The sequence below is a fragment of the Solanum tuberosum genome, unplaced genomic scaffold (genome assembly GCF_000226075.1).
Source record: "Solanum tuberosum cultivar DM 1-3 516 R44 unplaced genomic scaffold, SolTub_3.0 scf00026, whole genome shotgun sequence".
NCBI classification, from domain to species: Eukaryota; Viridiplantae; Streptophyta; class Magnoliopsida; order Solanales; family Solanaceae; genus Solanum; species Solanum tuberosum.
This window is the reverse complement of record NW_006238952.1, coordinates 1,539,592-1,563,713: the sequence shown is the minus strand read 5'-3', so window position 1 is coordinate 1,563,713 and position 24,122 is coordinate 1,539,592. Positions and strand designations below refer to the sequence as shown.

General features: G+C 37.0%; 1 protein-coding gene across 1 annotated transcript; it reads right to left on the bottom strand.

Moving 5' to 3' along the window:
- Nucleotides 1-541: 541 nt before the first annotated feature.
- Nucleotides 542-22,555, bottom strand: LOC102593631 (uncharacterized). The gene is made up of 42 exons (XM_006341455.2): nt 22,382-22,555; nt 21,387-21,462; nt 20,349-20,429; nt 20,163-20,243; nt 19,049-19,125; nt 18,876-18,930; nt 18,672-18,720; nt 18,335-18,472; nt 17,252-17,333; nt 16,485-16,563; nt 16,346-16,395; nt 16,068-16,262; nt 15,125-15,200; nt 14,547-14,627; nt 14,401-14,481; nt 13,423-13,499; nt 13,241-13,295; nt 13,078-13,126; nt 12,763-12,900; nt 11,423-11,504; nt 11,252-11,330; nt 10,157-10,203; nt 9,740-9,951; nt 8,992-9,079; nt 8,735-8,854; nt 8,487-8,605; nt 8,341-8,413; nt 8,124-8,243; nt 7,245-7,313; nt 6,984-7,154; nt 6,862-6,909; nt 6,644-6,785; nt 6,446-6,543; nt 5,298-5,442; nt 5,133-5,218; nt 4,951-5,061; nt 4,190-4,264; nt 3,394-3,459; nt 3,079-3,263; nt 2,099-2,213; nt 1,466-1,546; nt 542-1,032 (listed from the first exon to the last, which is right to left on the bottom strand). The coding sequence occupies exons 1-42, from the start codon at nt 22,481-22,483 to the stop codon at nt 847-849; spliced, it is 4,140 nt and encodes a 1,379-aa protein (XP_006341517.1). The 5' UTR covers nt 22,484-22,555; the 3' UTR covers nt 542-846.
- Between the last annotated feature and the right edge of the window lie 1,567 nt (nt 22,556-24,122).

Sequence of the window (24,122 nt, the reverse complement as noted above, 5' to 3'; positions counted from 1 at the left end):
TTCGAGATTTATAGATACCTACTACCACGGATTAAACATTTTGATTAGTGGAGACGGTATTTTTTCAATAAAAATATACAATTACATCACTTAATTCGATAAGATAAGACACAAGGACATAGCTAACACATAAAAATATATAATTACATCCGTTAATTCGATAAAATAAACGTAGCAAACACATAACAAAAGGAAATGTACGTAGTCTCCTTAAAAAAGAGTCTTGCGTATATTGACATCCACAATTTCTCCATTTTTGGTACCTTTTGCAGAGTCCACTACATTAAACTTTTAAGTAATCCTTTTGAAATATTTGAGACAATACATTTTAACTGGATATGTCATTCTTTTTATTTAAGAAAGATTTCACAAGGTTAAGGGTTAAAACAATATATTCATTTCGGATATTTTACATCAAATCAACTCAATTTATTATAAGCAAGTTAAAATAGTAAAATTATGCATCAATTAATCATGGTTTATACAGCCACTTGAGAGAACCATGCCTAAGAAGTTAAAATTTTGTTTGTCTAGCAAGAAATCAACATGAAAGATTATTATCTCCTTTATTCGTACAAGATAATTAGTATCATTTACATTGAATCAATCAAAGACATCTTGTTAGGGATGTCCCAGTGCAAATTCAAATTTAAGCTGAACCCAATATGGGTATCAGACACAGGAAAACCAAAAAAAGAAAGTAAACATAGCCATCTAGTGTTACAACTTGCACCTTTATTATTCTTACGACACTAGGGCTGATGCATCAACAAGATATTTAATTTGTGATAACGAGGGCGGATAAATCAGATAACAATCTACCGGGCATTTTCATGGACTAGAATGTTAGCAAGCTTTCCCTGCTGAGCCAAACAGACGCATCTTTTCAGCAATCACTGCTTTCATGGCTTCTTTTGCAGAAGCCATGACATTGATGAGATCCTTCTTATTGGGGCTACTCAGTGCATCCATATAAGCCTTGCGCACTTCAGTATTAACATTGAACTTTCTGACACCAAGCTTTATACATTCCTGTTCATTATAATGGAGAGTAAACTGAAGATTAATCTTTAGATAATCCTAGCAGTAAAAAGGAAAACATTTTGACAAGTTGTCTACCAAAACGAAATCTTCAAAAGAATTGATAAGTGAATTAAATCTTGAAATGAAAGAGCATAGGTGGATGTTTTAGGATTTATATGTCCATCTAAACTAGTTTGTGACTGAAGCGTAGTTGTTGTTCTCAAATCATCAAAGGTCCATCACGACCCCTAATTTCCACCTAAGACTGTACTTCTATAAAGACATTAATGATAGAGATAGGACCTTCAACACCGAGAGATTTTCCACCATTACCCCTTTTAAACTCCATTCTTATATTGTACTCAGCATGTTCAACTTCCCTCTTGCCCTTTATCTATTTCACTAAAATGAATCAATACAAAGATGTTAGAATTCAGTATACCTCTATTATTTCCTTTGACAGCCCAGAAGCTCCATGAAGAACAACATGAACTCCTTTCTTTGAACACAAGCCATAGAGGTCCTGTACTCATAAAAAGAGGAGAAATGAGTGAGTTCAAGTTAAATTAGGAGCAGATGCAGCTTTACTTGGCACATAAATACAGATCCAAAACAATTTTTCGAGAGATGCTAATTCACAAGGAACTCATCGATATTGTTTTGTTTCCAACTGATGCGTGATTAAAAAAACAATCACAATTAGAGTGATTTTGGAATCAACACGTACAACAGATATCTACCTTTAAAAAAAGAATGTTTGATTTTCTTCAGAGCATGCATCAATAAAGCAGACTAATTTTATAAATCAATATCAATGTACTACAAGTTGGAGAATTGCTACTCTTATTTTCAAGTATATAATGTGACATGAATAGGTTACAAAATGTTTAGCATCACAAATCGTCGCAAGTGATTTTTCATAGAAAAAGCAGGAGTCTGATATATGAAGTGTAATTGACCTCCCTCATGGTTTATATTGATTGCCATATCAAAAATTCCCAGGTCAGTAAACTCTGATCCTAAATCAAAAGGATGAAAAGGAAACAAAAAGAGGGCGAGAATATATGCATTAGACCTTCAGCAAATCAAGTCTAAGATTTGGACCACTTGGAGGATATTTTCCATGAACATTTCCGATGCACACTGCCAAAGCATCTATGGCCGTCGCATCAATGAATTCATGTGCCTGAAACGTCATATGAAAGCAAGTTCAGAAATTGAAAAAAGTTGATATTAACCTGGGGGGGGGGGGGGGGGGGGGGGGGGGGGGGGGGGGGGGGGGGGGGGGGGGGGGGGGGGGGGGGGGGGGGGGGGGGGGGGGGGGGGGGGGGGGGGGGGGGGGGGGGGGGGGGGGGGGGGGGGGGGGGGGGGGGGGGGGGGGGGGGGGGGGGGGGGGGGGGGGGGGGGGGGGGGGGGGGGGGGGGGGGGGGGGGGGGGGGGGGGGGGGGGGGGGGGGGGGGGGGGGGGGGGGGGGGGGGGGGGGGGGGGGGGGGGGGGGGGGGGGGGGGGGGGGGGGGGGGGGGGGGGGGGGGGGGGGGGGGGGGGGGGGGGGGGGGGGGGGGGGGGGGGGGGGGGGGGGGGGGGGGGGGGGGGGGGGGGGGGGGGGGGGGGGGGGGGGGGGGGGGGGGGGGGGGGGGGGGGGGGGGGGGGGGGGGGGGGGGGGGGGGGGGGGGGGGGGGGGGGGGGGGGGGGGGGGGGGGGGGGGGGGGGGGGGGGGGGGGGGGGGGGGGGGGGGGGGGGGGGGGGGGGGGGGGGGGGGGGGGGGGGGGGGGGGGGGGGGGGGGGGGGGGGGGGGGGGGGGGGGGGGGGGGGGGGGGGGGGGGGGGGGGGGGGGGGGGGGGGGGGGGGGGGGGGGGGGGGGGGGGGGGGGGGGGGGGGGGGGGGGGGGGGGGGGGGGGGGGGGGGGGGGGGGGGGGGGGGGGGGGGGGGGGGGGGGGGGGGGGGGGGGGGGGGGGGGGGGGGGGGGGGGGGGGGGGGGGGGGGGGGGGGGGGGGGGGGGGGGGGGGGGGGGGGGGGGGGGGGGGGGGGGGGGGGGGGGGGGGGGGGGGGGGGTGATTAATATCAGTCAGCTTTGCTTCATAGTCTGCTACAGTCAAATCATCTTCAGTACCTGACAATCTTCCCAATTCAGCTTCTACCAACATCTTTTTCGAGTGCGCCAAGGAAGAAATGTACTTCGTATAGGAAACATTATCCTTGAAAGGAAGGTGTGAGCCATCTACCATGAGTGAGTCAAATCCCTGTGGTGTGGTTGAAGTTATGAGTTAGCACACTGACATAAGAATCTTTGAGCTCTATTTGGTTGGGAAAAAAGTTTAATTGACCTGGAGAGCATAATAAATATGATCACTACTAACAAATGAAACTAACCATCTCAAGAACTTCCAACAACTCTTGCTTGGAATTTCCATGGTCAAAGTGAACTGTTATAGGAACCTGTCATTATGAATATGGTTAATGCTTTTACGGAGATCAAGAAAGATAAAGAACGTACAGAGGCACAATGATCACTACTCAGATTTTCCAAGTTAATTTCTCAATCATCAAAAGGAAGCTGTTTATACATACTTATGATAGAACTTCAGATTATGACATAACAGAAACTAATTACTCCCAAAACCCTACATCTGGTCATAATTTCCAACACTAAATTTTTAATCAAAGAGCATAGATATTAAGAGAGGAAAACCTTTTCTGGATCACAGATTTGATACCCGATCCAATCCATAATATATCGGACATTAGATGTTTTACCGCTTCAAAAGCCTGTGCAAGTATGCCAAAAAAATCTGGAGCTATTGGATCATTACTAAGTAAATAATTCTTCTTTTTTTATGCTGTTCTATCTTATTGAAAGATTTAAAGATTCCCTATAATTAGCAAAGAAACATATTTCCTTTTGATGGATCACAACTTATATTGTGGGACTACACTGGGTATGTTGTTGCAGTTGTTGATCACTGCCTATATTGATTTTTTCACTTATCCACAAATTGCAGCAGAAAACAGGTTCCCTTAGTCACTATAGTGCAAATCCATGTTTATTGTCTGGTAGGAGCAGCACTGTAGCAGTATGCATGATTAAATATAGTTCTATTTTTATCCATCTATTTTTCATTATTCCAGAGTTGCTACAAGTTGACTCATTATCTAGAATATCACTTACAGATGCTTGTTCTGCAGCTGATATGCAACATGCAATGAGTGGAACTCCTCCTTCCTTTAGTGCACTAGGATGGATCTGGAGAATAAGAAGTGGCATAGATTCTTATTGTAGCACATGAAACAGACATTATGTTCAAATAGAAATGACTTCCCTTCTTTTCCCCCATCAACAGATTAAGCATTTAGAAGAACATATATGAAGATGGAAAACGAGATGGGAAAGTCAAGAACTTCAAATTAAAAGATAATAAATTAATACTAGGATAGAGCTCTCAATAAAAGGACCACAAAAAGAATGTGGTACGAGGGATAAGGTATAATAGTCCCGGCATAAAATGCAGGATTATTTTATCTTACATTTGGTTAGGGGTTGTTAGTTAGTCCCAGGATTATTTATCCCACCATTTGTACTGTAATGATGGGATACTATCGAATGGGATAACTTTGTCACCAATGCCCCATACCAAATAACCCTTAAATAGTACTAATGAGTAATGACATCTGTTCTTCTGAAGTAAAATATAGGTCTTTGAAGTAAATATAAGAAGTGAAAATTTAAACATATTAGTAATAAGAAAATAACAAATCAAAACAAAAAAGAACACGATTCTTTCGTGATTTTTTTAGCATTACCACAAATTTAAGAAAAAAACGTTATCTTTTAACAGTGCATGCAGAAGTGTATTCAGAAGTTGTAAATATGTCAGCTTTTCTGAAGCAAACTTATCAGGGCTAGTAGAGTTAACAATGATCTGCTTAAACCTGTAAGATAGCAGGACTATTTTCCTCCTCTGCTGCAGCAACAACTGCCTCAACTCCTTCCAAATTGTATACGTTAAAAGCACCAACAGCATAGCTTCCCCTCTCAGCTTCCTATTAACAGAACAGATAGTGTAAATCCATATGTAAAAAGAAGGGAAATCATTAAAGCAAAGCCATTCTACCAGTAGGAGTTCCTTAGTTGATAATCTGCCAGGATGAGCCCAACGTTTCACCACCTCTGCCAGAGCATTACTGTCACCAACATTACCTGATATTCACATTGATAGCTAAATATTAGGGACCAAAGTACAGGTATTCAACGGCAATAAAAAATTGCCAAAAATTACCTGGGAAGACAATATAAGGAACCTTTGGATGTCTGCTTTCAGGACCTAGCTGCCACACTGGAATACCAGCAAGAGCTTGTCCCACTACTTTAGCACGTTTTGCTTCTAAAGCTTTTGTGGCAAGATCTGATGAGGTAATTCCTCCCTATGAAAGAAGAACTCAAGCAATTGGTCCAACACTTCAATAATTTCTGTTTATTAAGTTCTCCAGACATGTTCAGAGAATATGCCAAGATAATGAAGTAACATATAGCTGTTGTGAAACTTAAAAGATTGACGGCACATGCTGTCAGGGAAAAGACTTTGTACAAGAAGTTTAGGTTCCCCTTAAACAAGTGCAACTAGGAAAACAGGGAGAACAAAAACCCAGATCAGAAAAGTCGGGCATAAAACAGTGTCCTTAGTTTTCATATGTTACTTCATTATCTTCAAATATTTACCCCAAAGGCCTCCTTAGTTCTCAAGTTTTCAAAAGAGTTGCATACTGGAGTAAATTTCAAGTTCTACAGCTGTTGCTTTTTGTGTCTTGAGATTCACACTGATTCGTCATATTCATCCTGCTTTTTGCTTCCATCCACATAAATCGATGAGCATGAATAATCCCCTGCCCCCCTTTTTGATTTAGGCAAGCGTACACGTGTTTTAAGACTCTTAAATAAGAAGGATAATATTAATTTACAATTGCAACCTAGACCCAGGTTTTGACTTTAGTCAGTCAATCATTAAACTAACAAATCCTTTTTTTTTTTTTTTTGATGACAAGGGAAACCCGCAGCCGCTACCTTTTGGGTGCGCACAGGGTAAAACCCCCACTCCTATGCAATAGCTCGCAAACCACATAGGAGAGGTAACCCACACTAGGCAAGCCCGGTGCGACGAGCTCGACCCAGAAGGCAAACCCCTTGCTTTCGCTAGCAAGGGGTTTCGAACTTGAGACCTCCAGCATGGAAGTCCCAAGCCCAAACCACTGGGCCACCCCGAACAAATCCTTCGAACTCTGTCCCCTTAATTTGACACCTTTCAACAGAAAGCTATGTGAGGAAAGAAAGAACTGTAAAAAAGTAATGAGCGTGATGAATGTCCCTTCCACTAAACATGCACATAATATAGAAGAAAGTGATACAAGCATACGGAGATAAAAGAAGTACCTTTGCAAGAATATAACGAGGCCTCGTGGTTATCCTCCTAACTATCTCCACCAGTGCTGAGCTTACCTTGAAATTGATCTCTAAACTCTCAGAAGGAGCTGGGTATAGTACAGTATGTTAAAAGCACAAAAAAGTGAATAAAACAAAATCAGGATGGCAAGGAATTAGTATTCGTCATTAGATAATATGAAGACTCACTTTTGCCTGTGATCAGCTCCCTACTGGTCATTATGAAAGTATCTTTATGATTTCTAAGGTAAACGTCTGCCATTTCAGCAGCTCGATTGATTTCTTCCTCCCTCGTTTCTGATGACTCCATGGCAACTTTATTTACTGAAATCTACTTTTCAGGAAAGGAAATTAAAACTTAGCTCCATATTTTCAGCAAAAGTATAACATACAGTATTCAGTTTTACCTCTATAGTCTTCAAAACATGACCATATTGTAGTTTTAGTTCTTCAACCTGCAGTGAACTTGAAATATAAGTGTGACGGAATGCCAATAGAAATTAAGCATACGAAACTTGTTATATTTGACCTGCTTTGTTGTTTTTGGAACATATGAACCCACAACAATAAGTCCACCATTTCTTTCTCTACTTATTCCAATATCATTTGGCAAAATTGGAGATTTTTGGATGATTCCAACTCGAGTAGAAACAAAACTGGCAGCAGTACGGCACAAAAAGTGTTTTCCTTTTAGTTCTGCCTGCATATAGAGCAAAGAAAATGAAGATCAACTTACATCTCACCACATGAAAAAGAACTAATATCAAATGTAACGGGAATTCTATAAAACCTTTATCATTCCAGCGGCAAATACAGTCATGTCTCTTTCACTAGCTGCATTGACTATACATGTTGAACCCTGTTACAGGAAATGCGATCAGGAGCAACAAATAATTAAGGTCGAGTTTTTGTAAGGAAGGGAAAATCAACCCAGCAAGAAATTTTCCAAGCCCACAGCAGAGTAGAAGGTTCCTTTTCACTATCCAGTAGTTCAGGGACTGGCATCAAAAGCTTCTGTGAAGCTCTTCAGAAGGAAATTTGGTAAGTTTGCTTATGCAGTAAATTGTGTAGCACTAGGCTGGCAGTTGTGAACATAGATTGCTCACTACCATCTACAACTCTGGCATTCACTTGCAATTTTAAAACATTTACGGCCTCAAGGGTCTTATGGTTTCCCTAAACATCAGCAACTATCAGTGAACTTCTCTATTAGACTCTCTGCACATGACAGTAATGTTATGGAAGAATGCTAAGAGGTGTTTAAGGGTTCAGTATGCAGGATTCTAAAAGAGCAAAGCTTTCGGCTGTAACGAGGGGTTTGAGAAGGTAAGCATCTATGACTTTGTAATCTCATATTTGCACTTTAAGTCAAATCGAAGTTTTATGTGTATGAACCAAAGCTCACATACAAAGCTCCATATGTAGAATACCATCACCCAAAAGACACACAAACAGCAAACTTCTAACATGAAGTCCATTCTCTAAGGAACTTTGAGATCATGATAAGAGCCGTACGAAAGAAAAGTACATCGCCAAAAAAGAAAATAGGTGCCAAGCATAAGCTAGCCATGTTGACAAACACAGTCAGATGATGGATACTAATGAGTCAGTGGAGGTAATAAAGAAAGAGCAATTATGTAAGAGTAAGATGGCGATGACGCTTATGTACCTTCTGCAAATTACAGAGATGTTCACAAACAGCATCTGGTCCACCATTTCTTAAAAGCTGGATGGAGATTGATGAAACACTGCTAGCAGGTCTCTGGCCCTTTGTTTTTTCTTCTACCCACTGAAATATCAAATGGAGAAAAAAAAAAGAATAACAACTACATCAGTTTAGTGTGAAGCAGAAAGCATGTTTTCCTCAGAAACAGACAAGGCTTGACCTCTCGGAGGTTGGAAGATTTGTATCCAAATGCAGCATCTTTAGCAAATTCTGTTTCACCTGCAGGAACAAGCCTAAAGACAAGAAGACATAATTAGTGTTTCCGGCAAGTCCAAACAACTAATATAAGTTGGATTAGAGAGGTACCTATCAGAATCTGCAACATAATGTGTATCTCCAATGGTATAACGGCCTCCTTGTAAGAAAAAGGGGCAGATAATCCATGCGTCCATCTCACCCAGTACAGAAACAGCTGCATCTGCTTCCTAGGTAGCATAAAACGATATCTTAATAGTGTGTCAAGAAAGGACGACAACCACAACACAATCCCAAACAAGTTGGGGAAAGAAAGGCCACACGAGGTTTGATTTCTGTCAGCTTATCTCTATCCTCACCTCAGGGAAATGACCTCGTAAGGTTGAATCACCCCTCAGAACCACTGTGTAGTCTGCTTTTTCCACTGACTTGGCAGCAGAATCAATGTTCCTGCAGATATCTGCTATCAATGCACTAGCCTGCAGTGAGAAGCGTCAGTTAATGATGTCACAATCAATGAGATAAGTAACTTAGCCAGCAGCTGTTAGACTTCAAATACAAAAATTCTTTGAAGGGGTTCGATATAGAAACTTTTCTTCAATGCAAGTCTTTTTACCTTCTCAGAAGTCAATGCTCTGGAATTAGTCAAAATGAAAAAACATTTAGGCCTCTTTTTGAACTCTTCAATGAGTGACTCAATGCTCCTGCAAAAATTAGCAAGTTCATGACTGGTAAAAGTAACAAAAATATTTTGAAGTTTTTATCTCTATAAGGATCAAATAACAAAGTTTCATCTATGATGGAGATAAGAAGTATGCTAACCAAGAGCATTTATAAAGTTAGATGGAGAGGAGAGAGTAATGGAGATTGAAGCTAACAAAGAAGGGAAATTATATTGTTATCATCTTCTACATGATAAATGTATTAAACAAAATAGATCTCAACTCTCTTTCCTCGTACGAAGAAGAGAATGAAGGAAATAGATAAAGAACTGAGCAACATGTATCTATTGCTAGTTTATTTAAGTTAAACATTACAAGTATCTAGTTCCACAAATAGCTGGACACTAATTTCTTTTGTTTGGTCGCTCACACCTGTCATATAAGTGCTTGGCCTATAGACTACACTTAACGAATGGGGATTTTGGTTAATTATTTCCAGTTTTCCCACTTCCACACCTTAAATAACATGCATAATACGCAACACATATAAAGAAATGAAGAAATTACACTCTGAAACTCAGTCTTCCTGCCATACCATTTTGAATTGGTAACACTAGCTAGAGTCTCTGTTTGTGAATCCAGAAGACAATTTTTTGGAAAATGTAACTAAACTGTCTCTTGAAATTTATAGAAGCATTTTACCATTCTGTCAGGACCTCAATATCGTGAACAGTTTGAGTCCCAGTTGGATCATCATCCAGAACAATTAAAGTCCTCAAACTATTCTCTGTTAGTGTACGTATTTCATTAATCGGATCCACTGGCCACTCAGGAGGAAGGGACTGCAATGCAGATTCTTTATTGAGAACAGGAAGTTTGCCTTCAACTTTGACTCCACTCAGCGTCTCATAAACCTGCAGAAGTTTGAGATAGAGTAGATGGTAACAATTAGCTGAACCATTCTCCTTACAATTTATGCCTATCAAATTCATGCTGCAGTATAATTAACAGAGGAAAACTACATCGCCTTTGGAATAAACTGAATGATAATTGAGCATATTTTCATAAATTCAAACATTAATTAACATGACATCTCTTATTACATACAGCTGGTCATACCTTTACTACAGCAGCATCATCCAATCTGCCCCATCCAGCAGCAGAACCTAATCCATGAGACATATAAACAGTATGAAGACAGGTTACACAACATGAAAGAGAGTGCTTTTGCAGTACAGCAGTTCAATTTACATGCTCAAACACCATTAAGTTAAACAAAGGTTAATTAGAAAAAAGAGTAATCTGTGCTGGTTAAAAAAGGGTTATGAGGAGGACAGGACCACAATTTTATCTGGTTAAACCCATGGCTGAGACGGCACAGAACTGACAAATCTAAGACATTTAACGCTAGTTAAATACTTTATTGGAAGCCATAGTTAATACTGGCTAGCATAAGGGGACCACCAATTCAGCTGTTTGTCAACAATTCCTCCTACTAAGAGAAAAATATCTCTCTTCCAGTCACCACTTTACCCACCCCTCCCCAGTTTAACCACATTTTCTTGATCGCGTATTCATACAAACATTAGGCCTCACAATCTTCTACATCTCATGATTGAAAAGAAAAGAGGAAAATATGCTTTGGGAGAATGTCTATTTCATCCAATTTTTCAAACAAAGAAAAAAGGAACATCGATAAAAATTTCTTTACAGCATGATATTCAGGGACAATTTCCAAATATATTTGGGCAATAAAATGGTGAATAAGCTGAAATCAAATGTCCATAGACCAAAAGCAAACAATGGGAAACCCAACTTGTTGTACTTAAAAGTTTCTTCTTTTTAATTAGTTAGCAACAGTAGACTTGCACAGTCTTTTGAATATAAATTATTGAAGTTGCACTATATGACAATAATATGCATCAAGAGTTTTCTTCTTTCCAGAAGAGTGACTCGACAAAGAAACCAAATGTTAGTTAAAATAGTAATGAGCAATCCTAGACAGTACCAGTATCTTATCGTTGTAATACTTTTAGGTCAAACAAAACTTAGAAACTGTCAATTTTGCTGTAATAAATGAAACCGCACTTGGATATCATTGAGAAAAGTGGGGGATGAAAATGGAAAATCTCATTTGCTAGAGTGCTGGACAACTGTAGTGCAGTAAAGGATACACAGAGTTAAAATAGAAAGTAACAGATCTCTTAACCGCACCTGACAGGAATAATTGGTGTGCAATGTTTGCAATATGAAGCGGCACTCTGCGTGATGAGCCTTCACGAGAAACAATGCCCTGTTAAAACCATAAGAATAGCCTTAACGAAATTAAAAATCAAAGTTAACACAGCTGCAATATGAAATGTGTTCAATGTTTATCAGCCTCACCAGATCCTTCACGAAGATATCAAGTGCCGACAGCGGCGTATAATCATTTTCTATCATGTGCGGCCCACGATTCTCAAACATCCTGCAAAAATACAAATCCAAATAAATCCTACTGTTCACACATTAACACAAATCTCATGCCACAGATAAGCACAATTTCTAGAAAGAAGTAAATAGCTCCATAATGAATTAGGATCGAGAGACAGAATGAAAGCAGGCAAAGCAGGTGGAGAACCAGAAATTCCCAGGCATCAGTTAACATCTTAGAGTTGTGAGGAGCTAAGAGCCTCATTTTCCTACAGGGTGATAATTAGAAGACACCATAAAAGTTAAGCTACTATGCTGGTATTGGAGCAAATAAGCCAAGGTTAATCATTCTAACATCGTCTCAGTTCCACCAACCGATGAATTAAACAACATGATTTCCTGCTTACCATGAGACAAACAAATACATCTGTAAACTCTCTGACAACTCATGCACAGAAGACACCAACCTCACCCCGGAAAGAGAAAGAAATGCCAAGACATGTTTTTACCATGTCTTATGAAATTACGACTTTGCTTGTAAAATAGGTTACAATAAGATGAAAAAGGCGAAGTTTTTCCTAGCATATCTCTGAAAATGACTATTGTTGAAGGCATCAATCAATATTGATGAACAAATAATTAAACAAATAAAAACATCCACTCTCTAGCAATAATTTTTTCATATACACAATTCAAAACAGTTTAATACAAGGAAATCTTAATTTGAGTCTTGCAACGGTTGAAGATACAACTATATAAATATAAGTATCCTTTTTTTACTAATTTATACTTTCAGACGAGGCAGTACATACAATTCAACAACTATTTCTACAATGACTAAAGAACCAACCGAAAACTCATGCACAAAACAGTGAGATGATTCCTTAAAGAATAAAAGTTTCGAAGGTTTCCTGCTTAAAGTCAATCATGAGTGAGCTTCTCGAAAAATAATACTCACAATCATAAAGACCACATTACACAGAAATATCTAACTAATAAAAAAAAAACTGACTTTTCTTCCAAACACAAATTCAAAATATATATATAGCTTGGACGCACTCTCAATCATAGATGATTCTATGATTCCTGTCTCACTAATTATAGGACCACATTCTGCATTCAGCACTAAAGCATTATAATATTCATGACTACATATCGGAAAAATCAGGTTCAGGGTAACATCTAATAAACTAATATCATGCCATGCACTGTTGCAAACAAAATTAAAAACTGAGCACTGCACAGCTTCTTTTACCTATATTTGAATGAAAAGAAGGAAATTATTTTCTTCAATAACGGTATGGGTTACCTACCAAGATGTTCCCCCACTATTTGTGATGACATCAAACAAAAGTCTTGTATTAAGACCCAATCGAGCACCAAATGCCATTGCCTCAGCAGCTGATGCAATATGAACTCCAGCAAGAAGTTGATTGACCATCTTAACAGCACTGGTAGATCCACATATACAGAAGTCAAAAACCGATGTACTATTTCCAGGACAAACTCATTGAAGAAACAGCAAGGTGAAATGATTGGAGAAGTATTTGCATGCCCAAATAAGCTAAGTACTATGAAATCAAATGATCCAGTGAGGTCAGCGAAGATAATACTCAGACTAAAGGTACCTGCCAGCTCCACAACCTCCTCTTATTATATAAAGCTTCTCACTTAATGCTGTTTAGGCAAGCACACAATGATCAGTACCTTAATAGTAGCATTTGAAAGGGAAAATCACACAGAGATATCTAAAGGATATTTTGAGACAAAATAAAAGAGTCCACTTCTTACCAGCAAGAACTGAACCACTGTGTTTGAGAGCTTCATCTGTACCTGATGCCATTATCTAGCATTGGTGTTATAACTTCCAGTAAGTCACCAGACAAGGTTCATCCAAACAAAAAACATTTTTGAAATATGAAAAGCAATCACCAAAATCAAGGATTTGAAAGATAATTTTTTCATATTCGCACCGTAAGGGTTCCATTAGCAGCCTTCTTGACCCCACCAGAAACAGGAGCATCCACTAATTTTAATTTCTTCGGGTCACCTATCAGATGATAAAGGTGAAGCATATGTGAGTCAAAGAATGATAAAAGGTGGATGATATGAGAATTATGTCCTCAATTTTTGGAAAAGAAAGAGCCATTACTATCATAAAATTGGAGAAAACTCAAGATTTCATAATCTCTGATCACAGTTTGACAAGTGATGAAGCGTCAAGAGATCATTAAACTCCATTTAGTTCTCTTGAGATTGGAACTGTCACATGTTGGAAGAGGCAGTATATTCAATCATAGGGCCAATACTTCATCTATCTAAATCAGGAAGCTGTATCATATCATCGGACAAGGATATCATCCCCCAATATAATTTAAAAACAAAACAATGTGCTTGCACATGCAAGCACACAAGTACGTCATTTTTGCTTGAAGGTGCAAGTAGCTCATATCCTTGACATGGTTTGGTCATGCCCTACGTCGACCTCCAGATACACCAGTTTACAGGTGTCAAACCATGGTAAGGTGTTAAAAAGGGACGATGCATACCTAAAATCACAGGAAAGAAAGATTTTTGGAAAGGCTTATAAACTCATTGAATCCATGTAGACTTAGTGAAAAATAGGGCACAATTCAGAAAAATATTTTAAAAAGCGATAACAATTAGTTAAGAATACGTGTTAGTCATGTTAGTATGATTACTTCAGATCCTGCTTTCTGGTAGTCTTTTAGTCTTGTCAGAGATTTCTACCAGTAGAGAATATACAAAACTTCAACTTCATTTTATAAACTTGGTTGGAATTGAGGTTTAATCATTGTTGTATATATCTACTCCTTGAACTGGTATATTCAGGAATGGACTTGCCTCGAAAAGAATGAACAAGAAAATGCCAGGAAATGTATTACAAGAAGGAAAGCAAACTTCAACGGAATTTGAGAGGAAAGACTTACTCTGCAAGCGCTTCTCGAGCTGGCTAACAAATGATGGAGAAACTGTTGATGAGAGGATAATAGATGCTCCAGATGGAAGGGCTATAAAAACCAGGAGAGATGGTTAGTCCTGCCCAAAGATGTAGAAGTGAGAGCACAGTATTTACCTGACACAGCGCCTTGATCACCATAAAGAACACTTTCAGCTTGCAGTTCGTTTGTGACCATTACTACAAGTACGTCTACATCTGAAACAATTAAGGTGGCAAAACAAACATTTAAAAGGATCAGCAAATGGCAAGTAGCGTCAAACTTTAGCCATAGTGCTCATCAAAAAGTAAAGAAGCAACTTTTAATTACAGATTAGGGAATTGATCTTATAGCTAAACTACTTTACATTGGACTTGTTGAGCAGAAAACAAAGTATTATCTGACAGATACTTATTCTAAGTTATGCTGCCCAGATCCAAGAATGATGGAAGCGGAAGCTCAAGATCCTTCTCATTTTCTTCTTGACTGTAGGGAGACAGGTGAACTTGACTTCTATAAGTTTGTTAGTCAACCTTGTTCTAGCTTAGTCTCTTCCAGAAAGTAAATCATACAATTAAGAAATAAACAGAATAGCAGACCCCTAGAACTTAAAGCTCTTTGCCAAACAGACAAGATTTTCAGACAACACAAGACCTGAAGATTGTCATCAGTTTCTTAATATATGATGCATACATCAAAAAGCATCTTAATTTACCCTGAGATACTTCTGCAGGAGTACTCCCAGTCAAGCCACCTGCATCTGCAAATCGAGATAGTGATGGTGGATATACCTACAATTTCATAAGAAAAGGCAGCCATTACTTTCACTTAGTTATTAGCTTTAAATAAATCACAACAAACATCTGAATTCAGTAAATAGAGGACAATACACAACATAAAGCATGTGGATACACTTCAAGGTACCTTGTAAGGAGAGATGCTTATCGATGTAGCAATATGCACAAAATGATGTTAGTGATCGGAATAAATTAAGGAACCCAATTTTCATTAGGTCAACAAAAATCAGTCTTGCAAGTCATTTCCAGCTTCTTTTTCTTGTAGAAATTTCTTTGACGAATCAAAGACAAAAGCCACAAGTGCAGACATAATCTCAGATAATGTACGAAATAGAAGGATTTGTTCCTACAGTTACTTGCAGTTTAATTTTTCAAAGTATCTCTTTGGTGTAACGGCAGACAAGGGAAGGAAAGAATATCAAAAGATTAGATTTTCCCTTCTCAGTAGGTGGACAAAAAGATGACCAAGTTTTTCCCACCACTTCCTGACTTTGAATTATCAAAACACACCCTAAAAGTGAATCACCTTCTCTACTTTTTCAAAGGGCAAAAAGATGCTGCTCGAAAAACATTATCCTATACTTTGACATTGCTTTATGTGCAGATACTTTATTTTTACCCCAAATTTAAATCTACAGTGGTTCTGATGCATTTCCTGATATTCAGCCTTAGACTGAGTAGTGTGCATTTCAAATTAAAATTTTAAATTTCCCACCACTCTTTTAAAACATTTTAAAATTTCTAGAAAATGGTAAATGTATTATTTTCCTTGAGTAGGATATTTATTACCTAGTCATCCAAAACTACATATTGAAATGGAACTAGTCCAGCACCAAATATAAAAAAGATGCAAGGCATTACATCATAACCAAGAACGCAGAAATTTGATTTCAGCAGATGAGTTGCCATGCCAAATCCCATAGCACCAAGGCCAATGAAACCAATTCGCTTCACAGTATCAGATTGGGAAGTAATTTGACTGGCCAGTTCCTCAGGGTTGTAACTTTTAGAATTGACCGCATCAGCTAAATTTACCCCAAGTAAACTTTCCCAAACCTGTAGCGCATCCTGCTGTTAGTAGCAGATAAAGAAGCTCAAGCTACATTACTGTACGAAAACCTTGTGTACCCAAACCTGACCTTGAGCAATGTAGAATCGTCATCTTTCTGTTGTTGGGGATGTGAAGATCCTGTAGATGAAATGCAAAGCAACTGAGATCACGTCCAAATGTTACTTTTGTCTTCCGCAAAACAAAATAAGAAGGAATGGGTACTATGCCTGCTATGAGTTGCTGATGAGCAACCGTTAGAAGTGGAACGAGGAATTTATGTGATTTCGCCATGTCTAGTACATTACCCTGAAGTGCACCAAATAAGAATCAGGGAATAGGAACTCTACAGTAGTAAAGAGACGACAGAAATTATTATAAGAATTTTCTAGCGGTAGCCAGACGCAACACCATGAAAGCGAAAAACCATGAAGAATTTTTCAAGTTCTTCCCTGTGCCCCAATAAATTAGATGTTTACTTTTGGGCTGATTTTGAAAATTTGACCCATTTCCTTTGAGGGAAAGTTTTATTCCCTCTAAACTCTTCAAACTAATATGAATTATAATCAATTAATCACTTCATAATATTTCAAACTTGACGTGACATCCTTTTAACTATCCATTTTGCTTTTCTAACATTCCAATATCATTTTAAGCATTTGTTATCAAATTAATGTAAAATCTTTTCAAACATCCTATTCTTGAAACTCACACCAGCTCAAAATGAGTCTATCTCGAAGGTAATATATAATTAAGGGAAAACCCAGGATTAAAAATAGAAAAGAAACACTGAAAGGTGCCTTTCAGAAAGAATGTGCATTTTAAACTTATGGTTTCTCTTTCTGAAGAAGGCATTATATGCTCTAACCTGTTTTAAGCAATAAACATATTATGGACAGAGGATTAAGAAAGAGCTTTTCATCTTACAAAAGAATCTGAATAGTAATGTTAGCTCTCAAAAGAAAAGAACTATGGAAACTTAACACGAGAGTCTTACCAAATTTTGAATGAAAAGGTTGAGAAAGAGATGTTTTGTCTGATTACCCCTCAAAAGCTGGGGAAGAGAATTCTTGAAAACCCTGCAAAATTTAAATATTAAGAAAAAATTGAGAATGACAGCATGCAAAAATAATTAATCATTACATAGAGAAGTAATGCAAAGCAAACAGAAGACATAAGAAAGGAAGAACATGGTATCAGAGCTAATTCAACTTACAACTATACATAATAACATATGAAGACTTCTACAAATGATTAATACTCCCTCCGTTTCAAAAAGAGTGGCCTAGTTTGACTTGGCACGGAGTTCAAGAAAATAAAGAAGACTTTTGAATCTTGTGGTCATAAATTAAAGTTATGTCAAATGTACAAAATTGCCCTTAAATCTTGTGGTCTTAAACATGCCACGTGGAAAGCTGAAATTAAAATGTTACCAAAAAAGGAAAGAGGTCATTTTTTTTTAAACAAACTAAAAAGGAAAGTAGGTCATTCTTTTTGAATCAGAGGAGTAATACATCTTTCAAAAAAAATTAACTTCTCGTGGCTCAATGACAACATAAACTGACCCCAAAGACATGCCCATGTGCACACCTAGTTTATATAGCTTTCGGCATAAGATAACACATTGAACTGGTCGAATCAACAATACCTAATCAAACACCCAACTATGTACTTAAGATCAGAATCATACACGAGTATTCAGCAATGATTTTGAACTTGAACATAAAACTTGGAATCTAAGACTTCTTAACTAACTATCCCTTTAAATCAGCACAGCTGCTTTCAAGCATCTTTTTCTTTCAGAACTAATTCTTGCACTCATGAAGAAGGTAGGATAGGACATTTTTTCGCTGACATTTTCCAGCAGTAATAGTACTAGGAAACTAAGTGATCAAGTGCAAGATAAACTTTAGCAACTGAATAGAAGATTGAGAAATAACAGTGATGCACTAATACCATACTCTTTTCGGAACAATAAACTATCTAATTTAAGATATTACACTAAACATCTTCATAAAAACCTTGAGGTGGCTATCTATCAAATGAGCCTAAAATGAAATGAAAATGTAAATGCAGTCACCAAGAATTTCCAGCAGCATTGGATATTATGTCATAAAGTATCCATGGATGAATTCCAGCTTGAGCACCAAGACCGATGGCCTCCACCGAAGCAACAGAATGAATTCCTTCAAGGAGCTCAATCACCATTTTAGCTTTGCTGCAAGCATAATTGTAACAGATAAATAGATTGTCACAAAATCATTATACTAACATAGCTACGCAGATTAAATTTGTGATATTCAAACTAAACATACCACTATAATCTAAACTGAGCAAATCATAATTGCTCGATTTTTCTCAATAATGACATGAAAAACAGCAAAAGTTGGTAGACATGACAGATATACATAATGTACCTTCCGGCACCAAGTTCACCCTCAAAGGTGTATAGCTTTGCGCACATGGCTGTCCACAGGAAAAAGCCGACTCAGAAAAGCAAAGAAACATGAGAGTAACCAATTTTCTCTGGCTCTAACAGTTAGTAAAAATTTTAAGAACAATGATTTCAATAGTGAATTTCTGCAAAAATAAATCCAGAATAGCAAGACAAGTTACTGCACCAGAAAGAATGGGCTGTGCTCTAGCAATGGACTCCGAACTTCCAGAGGAAATAATCTATCATCATTGAAAAGAAAGAACAAATATTCCTGGCATCAGCAAAGGACAAAAAGTAGAAGATAAATTTCTAGCTAACTCCTCAGAAATGGTTCTCATGGGGAATTTTATGTCTTACCATAGTTTTATCATTCAGAACCTCTGATACTGCTTTTGAGACATATATATCAACAATGAAGTTTGTGCCATAACAATCTGCATTAGTCAAAAGAAGAACAGTTTGAAGATTAGCAGATGTCTGTTTAATTTTTAATGGCAGTTACACAAGTGTAAATCCTTATATTTCCATCTTCCTCTATTTTATCTTCATAGTGAAAATGTCCATCCCAGGCATATGCCCAGTTCACCTTGATAATTCACCCGCCACAAAGAGTAAATGATAAAAAATCACGAACGCTAATGCCCTACAAGTCTTAGCTTATGCTCTAGTGGACTATGATATCCAATTAAATTCTTTATCACAAATGCTAGCTCATCTTATAGAGTTACATTCAACACTAAAAAATACTAAGGCCTACTCTGTTTTATCTCATATGTGAAAATATCAATCCTAGGGATGTGCCCAGTTCAGCTTGATAATTCACCCACCACAAAGAGTAAATGATAAGAAATCACAAACACTAATACCCTACAAGTCTTAGCTTATGCTCTAGTGGACTATGATATCCAAATTAAATTCTTATCACAAATGCTAGCTCATCTTATAGAGTTACATTCAACAACAAAAAAATACTAAGGCCTACTCTGTTTTATCTCATATGTGAAAATATCAATCCTAGGGATGTGCCCAGTTCAGCTTGATAATTCACCCACCACAAAGAGTAAATGATAAGAAATCACAAACACTAATACCCTACAAGTCTTAGCTTATGCTCTAGTGGACTATGATATCCAAAATAAATTCTTATCACAAATGCTAGTTCTTCTTATAGAGTTACATTCAACAACAAAAAAATATTAAGGCCTACTCTGTTTTATCTCATATGTCTTAACAAATCATCAAACTTGCTAAGATTCAGCAGTAAAATGGCAGTATAGTGCAAGAAGCTTAAAACCCACAAGATAGATATTTTCCGTAGTCATTCATCAATTAGACTTCAAACATCACAAGAAAACTCAATTATACAAGGGGCACGATAAGAAAGAGACAAATTTACTCTCACAAATATGCAACATTTATTACTTCTAAATATGGCAATAAAATATGAAAATTAGCCAGATCAAGATGTTGCCTCTTAGAGCCAACTCCAGCTTCTGAATCTGTGAAGGTAATACATTTGAATGGAAAATGATGACCGTATCTTTGCTTAATCCTGTAAGGCAAGAAAAAACATCAATAGAAAGGAAAGAAAAGGCAATGGCATTGCGCCTTCATCAAACTGATCAGACAGAAACCTAGAATATGTATAGACATTTACCGTTTAAAACACCCTTGTCGCCCAGAATTAAATCATTTATTTGATCAGCATGAGATAACAATATGACCAATGCAGCTACACCTGAAAATGGTGAAGTGGATCAGAAACTATTTTGGTACGTAACAAGACACCTGGAGAAACTGTGAAGAACTTTCACCATACAATGTCAAGCAAGGTAGGCTATAAAGATTGTTGCTTCTCTCCATCGTATTTACTGGAGACAGCAGAATGGTTAAATGATGACCTCAAGCCATCCACTTCTAAAGGCAATATTAGACAGAAGGATAGATCTATTTTCTGTATAAATCAGAGAGCAAGAACCTTGCAGACATCACCTTCTTTTAAGTCTTCCAGTAATCACGAAAAAATATTCTAGATTATATTGGTGGAAAATCTTCTTTTGGGCTACTAATAGATTACATCTAATGTTCCAGATCACCACAATATACTATTCCATTATACATCCCAACATCTTTTTTGCTCCTTCAAAATCATAGTGTTCTAGTAAATTAGCAATAGGACGTCCAAAAATATCTTTCGATCAGAAAAAAGGAAATAAAGACCTGCCGCATAAAGACAAAACAGACAAGAACGGCCAAACTCAATACAGAGAGACAAAAGCTAAAAGTTTGAAATGTCGAGATCATTTCCCGCACGAGGGAGCTGAAAATGGGATTTTCTGTCCAATTTTCAGTATCTTAAGATGGAACTGAATCATGATGAAAAATCTATTCAAATTTATGTATGATTGAGAAAAAAATAAAATTCAATATGTAAGGTCAGCACAAAGGTGAGACTTAAGCACATGGTGATGATGGCAGTTAAACAGTTGGAAAGTAAACTGTGAAGGAAGAATGAAACAAGAGGAGGGGTATTCTTCAAATGTAAGAACAAGGTTTGAATTACACTAGGTTTTGAGGTGTTCATCAATTGTCTGTACAGAGTTTAAACTGGGACATATAGCCAAACATTACAAGGAAAATCTGTAAGAGAAGGCTGTGGGATAGGAAACATAAAGAAAGTGAACTCAGATCTCACCTTTCCTTGCCTCAGTAGGGTTGGCACATACTTTACCACCTAGCTTTAAGAACTTATCAACCAAAGGACTTCCTGCCTGTTGATACCACATATCAAAACCACCAACCGCAAAGGGCATTACCAATCTTAAACAGATGACATTGAGAAAAAGAAGCAGACGAGTGAAGACAGAACATAGATGTCCACTTTCTTTCAACCACATAGAAACTTTATGTCAGGTGATGAACCAAGAAAAGCACTCTAGCCCCAATGCTAGAGATCAAAGAAATATAACTTCACATATTTTTTTTGTAAGTGGAAAGAAGATTTAACATCTTTGATATTCTATAATTATGTAAACAAAATTATCAACAATTCTGAAACAGACCCAAGCAAATGTTCATATAAGCTAATAGTAAATGGAAAAAATTTCAAAACAACTCTTCACCAACACTGACCAATATCAGGCATTGAAAACTTGAAGTGTTTTTCTTGAAACCTACTTTCTTGATGGAACATAGTCATAAATAGTAAGCCCATTCAAATCAAATCTTTTCCCACCCATGAGAACTTACCATTAAAAACCTCAAGTCACTGCATAATGCACCCACACAAAAAAAATTGACAAAACTAAAGCATTAAACTAAATCTTTAAGTTTCTTGAAATTTTAATTCAAGATCTTCATCAATCATTGACTAAATCTTGATAATCACTTTGATTATTAGAAACCTCAAGACACTAGATAATGGACATGCCATTCCCCGCCTACTCACACCAACACCCAAAAAATATAAAAGGTGAAGTCATCTATAAAGCATTAGACTAAATCTTTAATTTTCTTTAAATTAAATTTAAAATCTTCATCAATCTTGATTATAATCTTGATTAAAAACCACTGATCTTCATCAATCTTGATGAAAAATCAGAAGAAAAACAACTGATAAGTACAAGACTGATCGAAAATCAAGAAATTAGAATCATATGATCAGAAACATAACAAGAATTTATCAACAACCTCGAATGCCTGAAGAGAGTAACCCGAACGAAGAAGCGAAGTAGCCAATTCCAAGCTGATATCATCCAAACCGACGAACCCAACTACACTGCCAGTAGCCATTAGTGAAGCAGAGAGAAACAGAACCAATGGCGTTTGTTTATTATTATTGGAAAAAAAAGAAAAGAGCAAGCCTCGAATGCGTTTGGGTTGGTAACTTATATAAAGAACGCCTTTAAGTTGACCCGCTTCTTTATTTTTTATTTCATATGTCCCTGTCCATTATAGAAAGCAGAAACAGTTCGACGTTTAAATTTTATTTAGTTGTTATAAATAAAAAATTTATAAAATAATGATGCATGTACTTTCTTTTTTATTCTTTCATGTGGCACTTCATGATTAAAATTATCTTTTCATGGTAAATTTTAATTAAATTAGCTATATTCAAGATAAGAAATAACTTTTTTCCCAAAAATGAAAAGTATTTTTAAGTAAATACATAATATTTGTTAAAAATTTTGGTCAGGATTAATTATCTCAGGATTCTGTCACGTGGCACTTCAGGAGTAAAATTTTTTTTTTATGGCAAATTTAAATAAATAAATATTAGATTAAAGATTCAAACTATCATCGTATAAATTAATTTATTTTAATCGTGATATTCATTTTTTTTAGCAGTGATCACATCTGTTGTGTCATCGATATCTCCGACTTGAAAGGAAGAGTTTAGAATTTTAAGAAAGTTAATCAAAAATATATTTTAAAAAATAATGTGTTAGCAAATAGAGTTGTTATATTATTTAGAGTGTATGTTGATATTATAGACAAACACGTCTAGAAGTATTTCTAGACAAATATTTGGTTTATTCAACATGTTGGTGTTTTTACTGTTGGGTGATAGTCCAAATAAGAAAACTAATACTCTTAGGGATCGTATGGTGTGATGGATAAGAAAAAATAATCACAGGATAAGTTTCTAGTACCTCTCAATTAATTGTTTGGTTACAAAGTGTGGGACAACTTATCCCATAATTAATAATTATAACTAGGATAAGTTATCTCTATTTGTGGATGGAATACTAACCCGGGATAATTTATCCCGAGATAAAATGTAAAATGACAAAAGTACCCCTTAAACCCTCTTTTATAAACAAACAACTAATTCTTAAAGTGTATTTTTATACATAAATAACTTATTCTTAGAAATTATGTCATGCATATTATTTAAATATAACAAACCAAACAACCAATAAAAAATAATTTCAACTTAACTAATCTCATCATAACTTACTCCAACATAACTTATCATATCATAACTAATTTCAACATAACTTTTCTTCAAACCAAACGAGCTCTTAATAATTTCAAACATAATCTCAATAAAATGAGATAATTTAAATATATTTTTAATCATTTAACTCATTTTTAAAAGATATCCATGCTGTTGGATATTACTATGTTACTTCTTATAGATTTCTAAAATAATTCGTTGTCTAGTTATAGAAATAATTTAGTACTTATTTAATTTATTATTATTATTATGTTTAAACTTATTTATCTTGCTTAGTTTGTTTTTTAAAAATATATTTATTTTTAAAAAAATTCTTTAATTTTACTTTTTCATTTGACATATTTAAGATTATAAAATTAAAAAAATATATTTTATCCATCTTTATTTAAGACTTTGAAATTTAATATCAATACAAGATCAAATAAATAAACGAAACGAAGGGAATATTATTGTAAGAACCCAATAATTTTT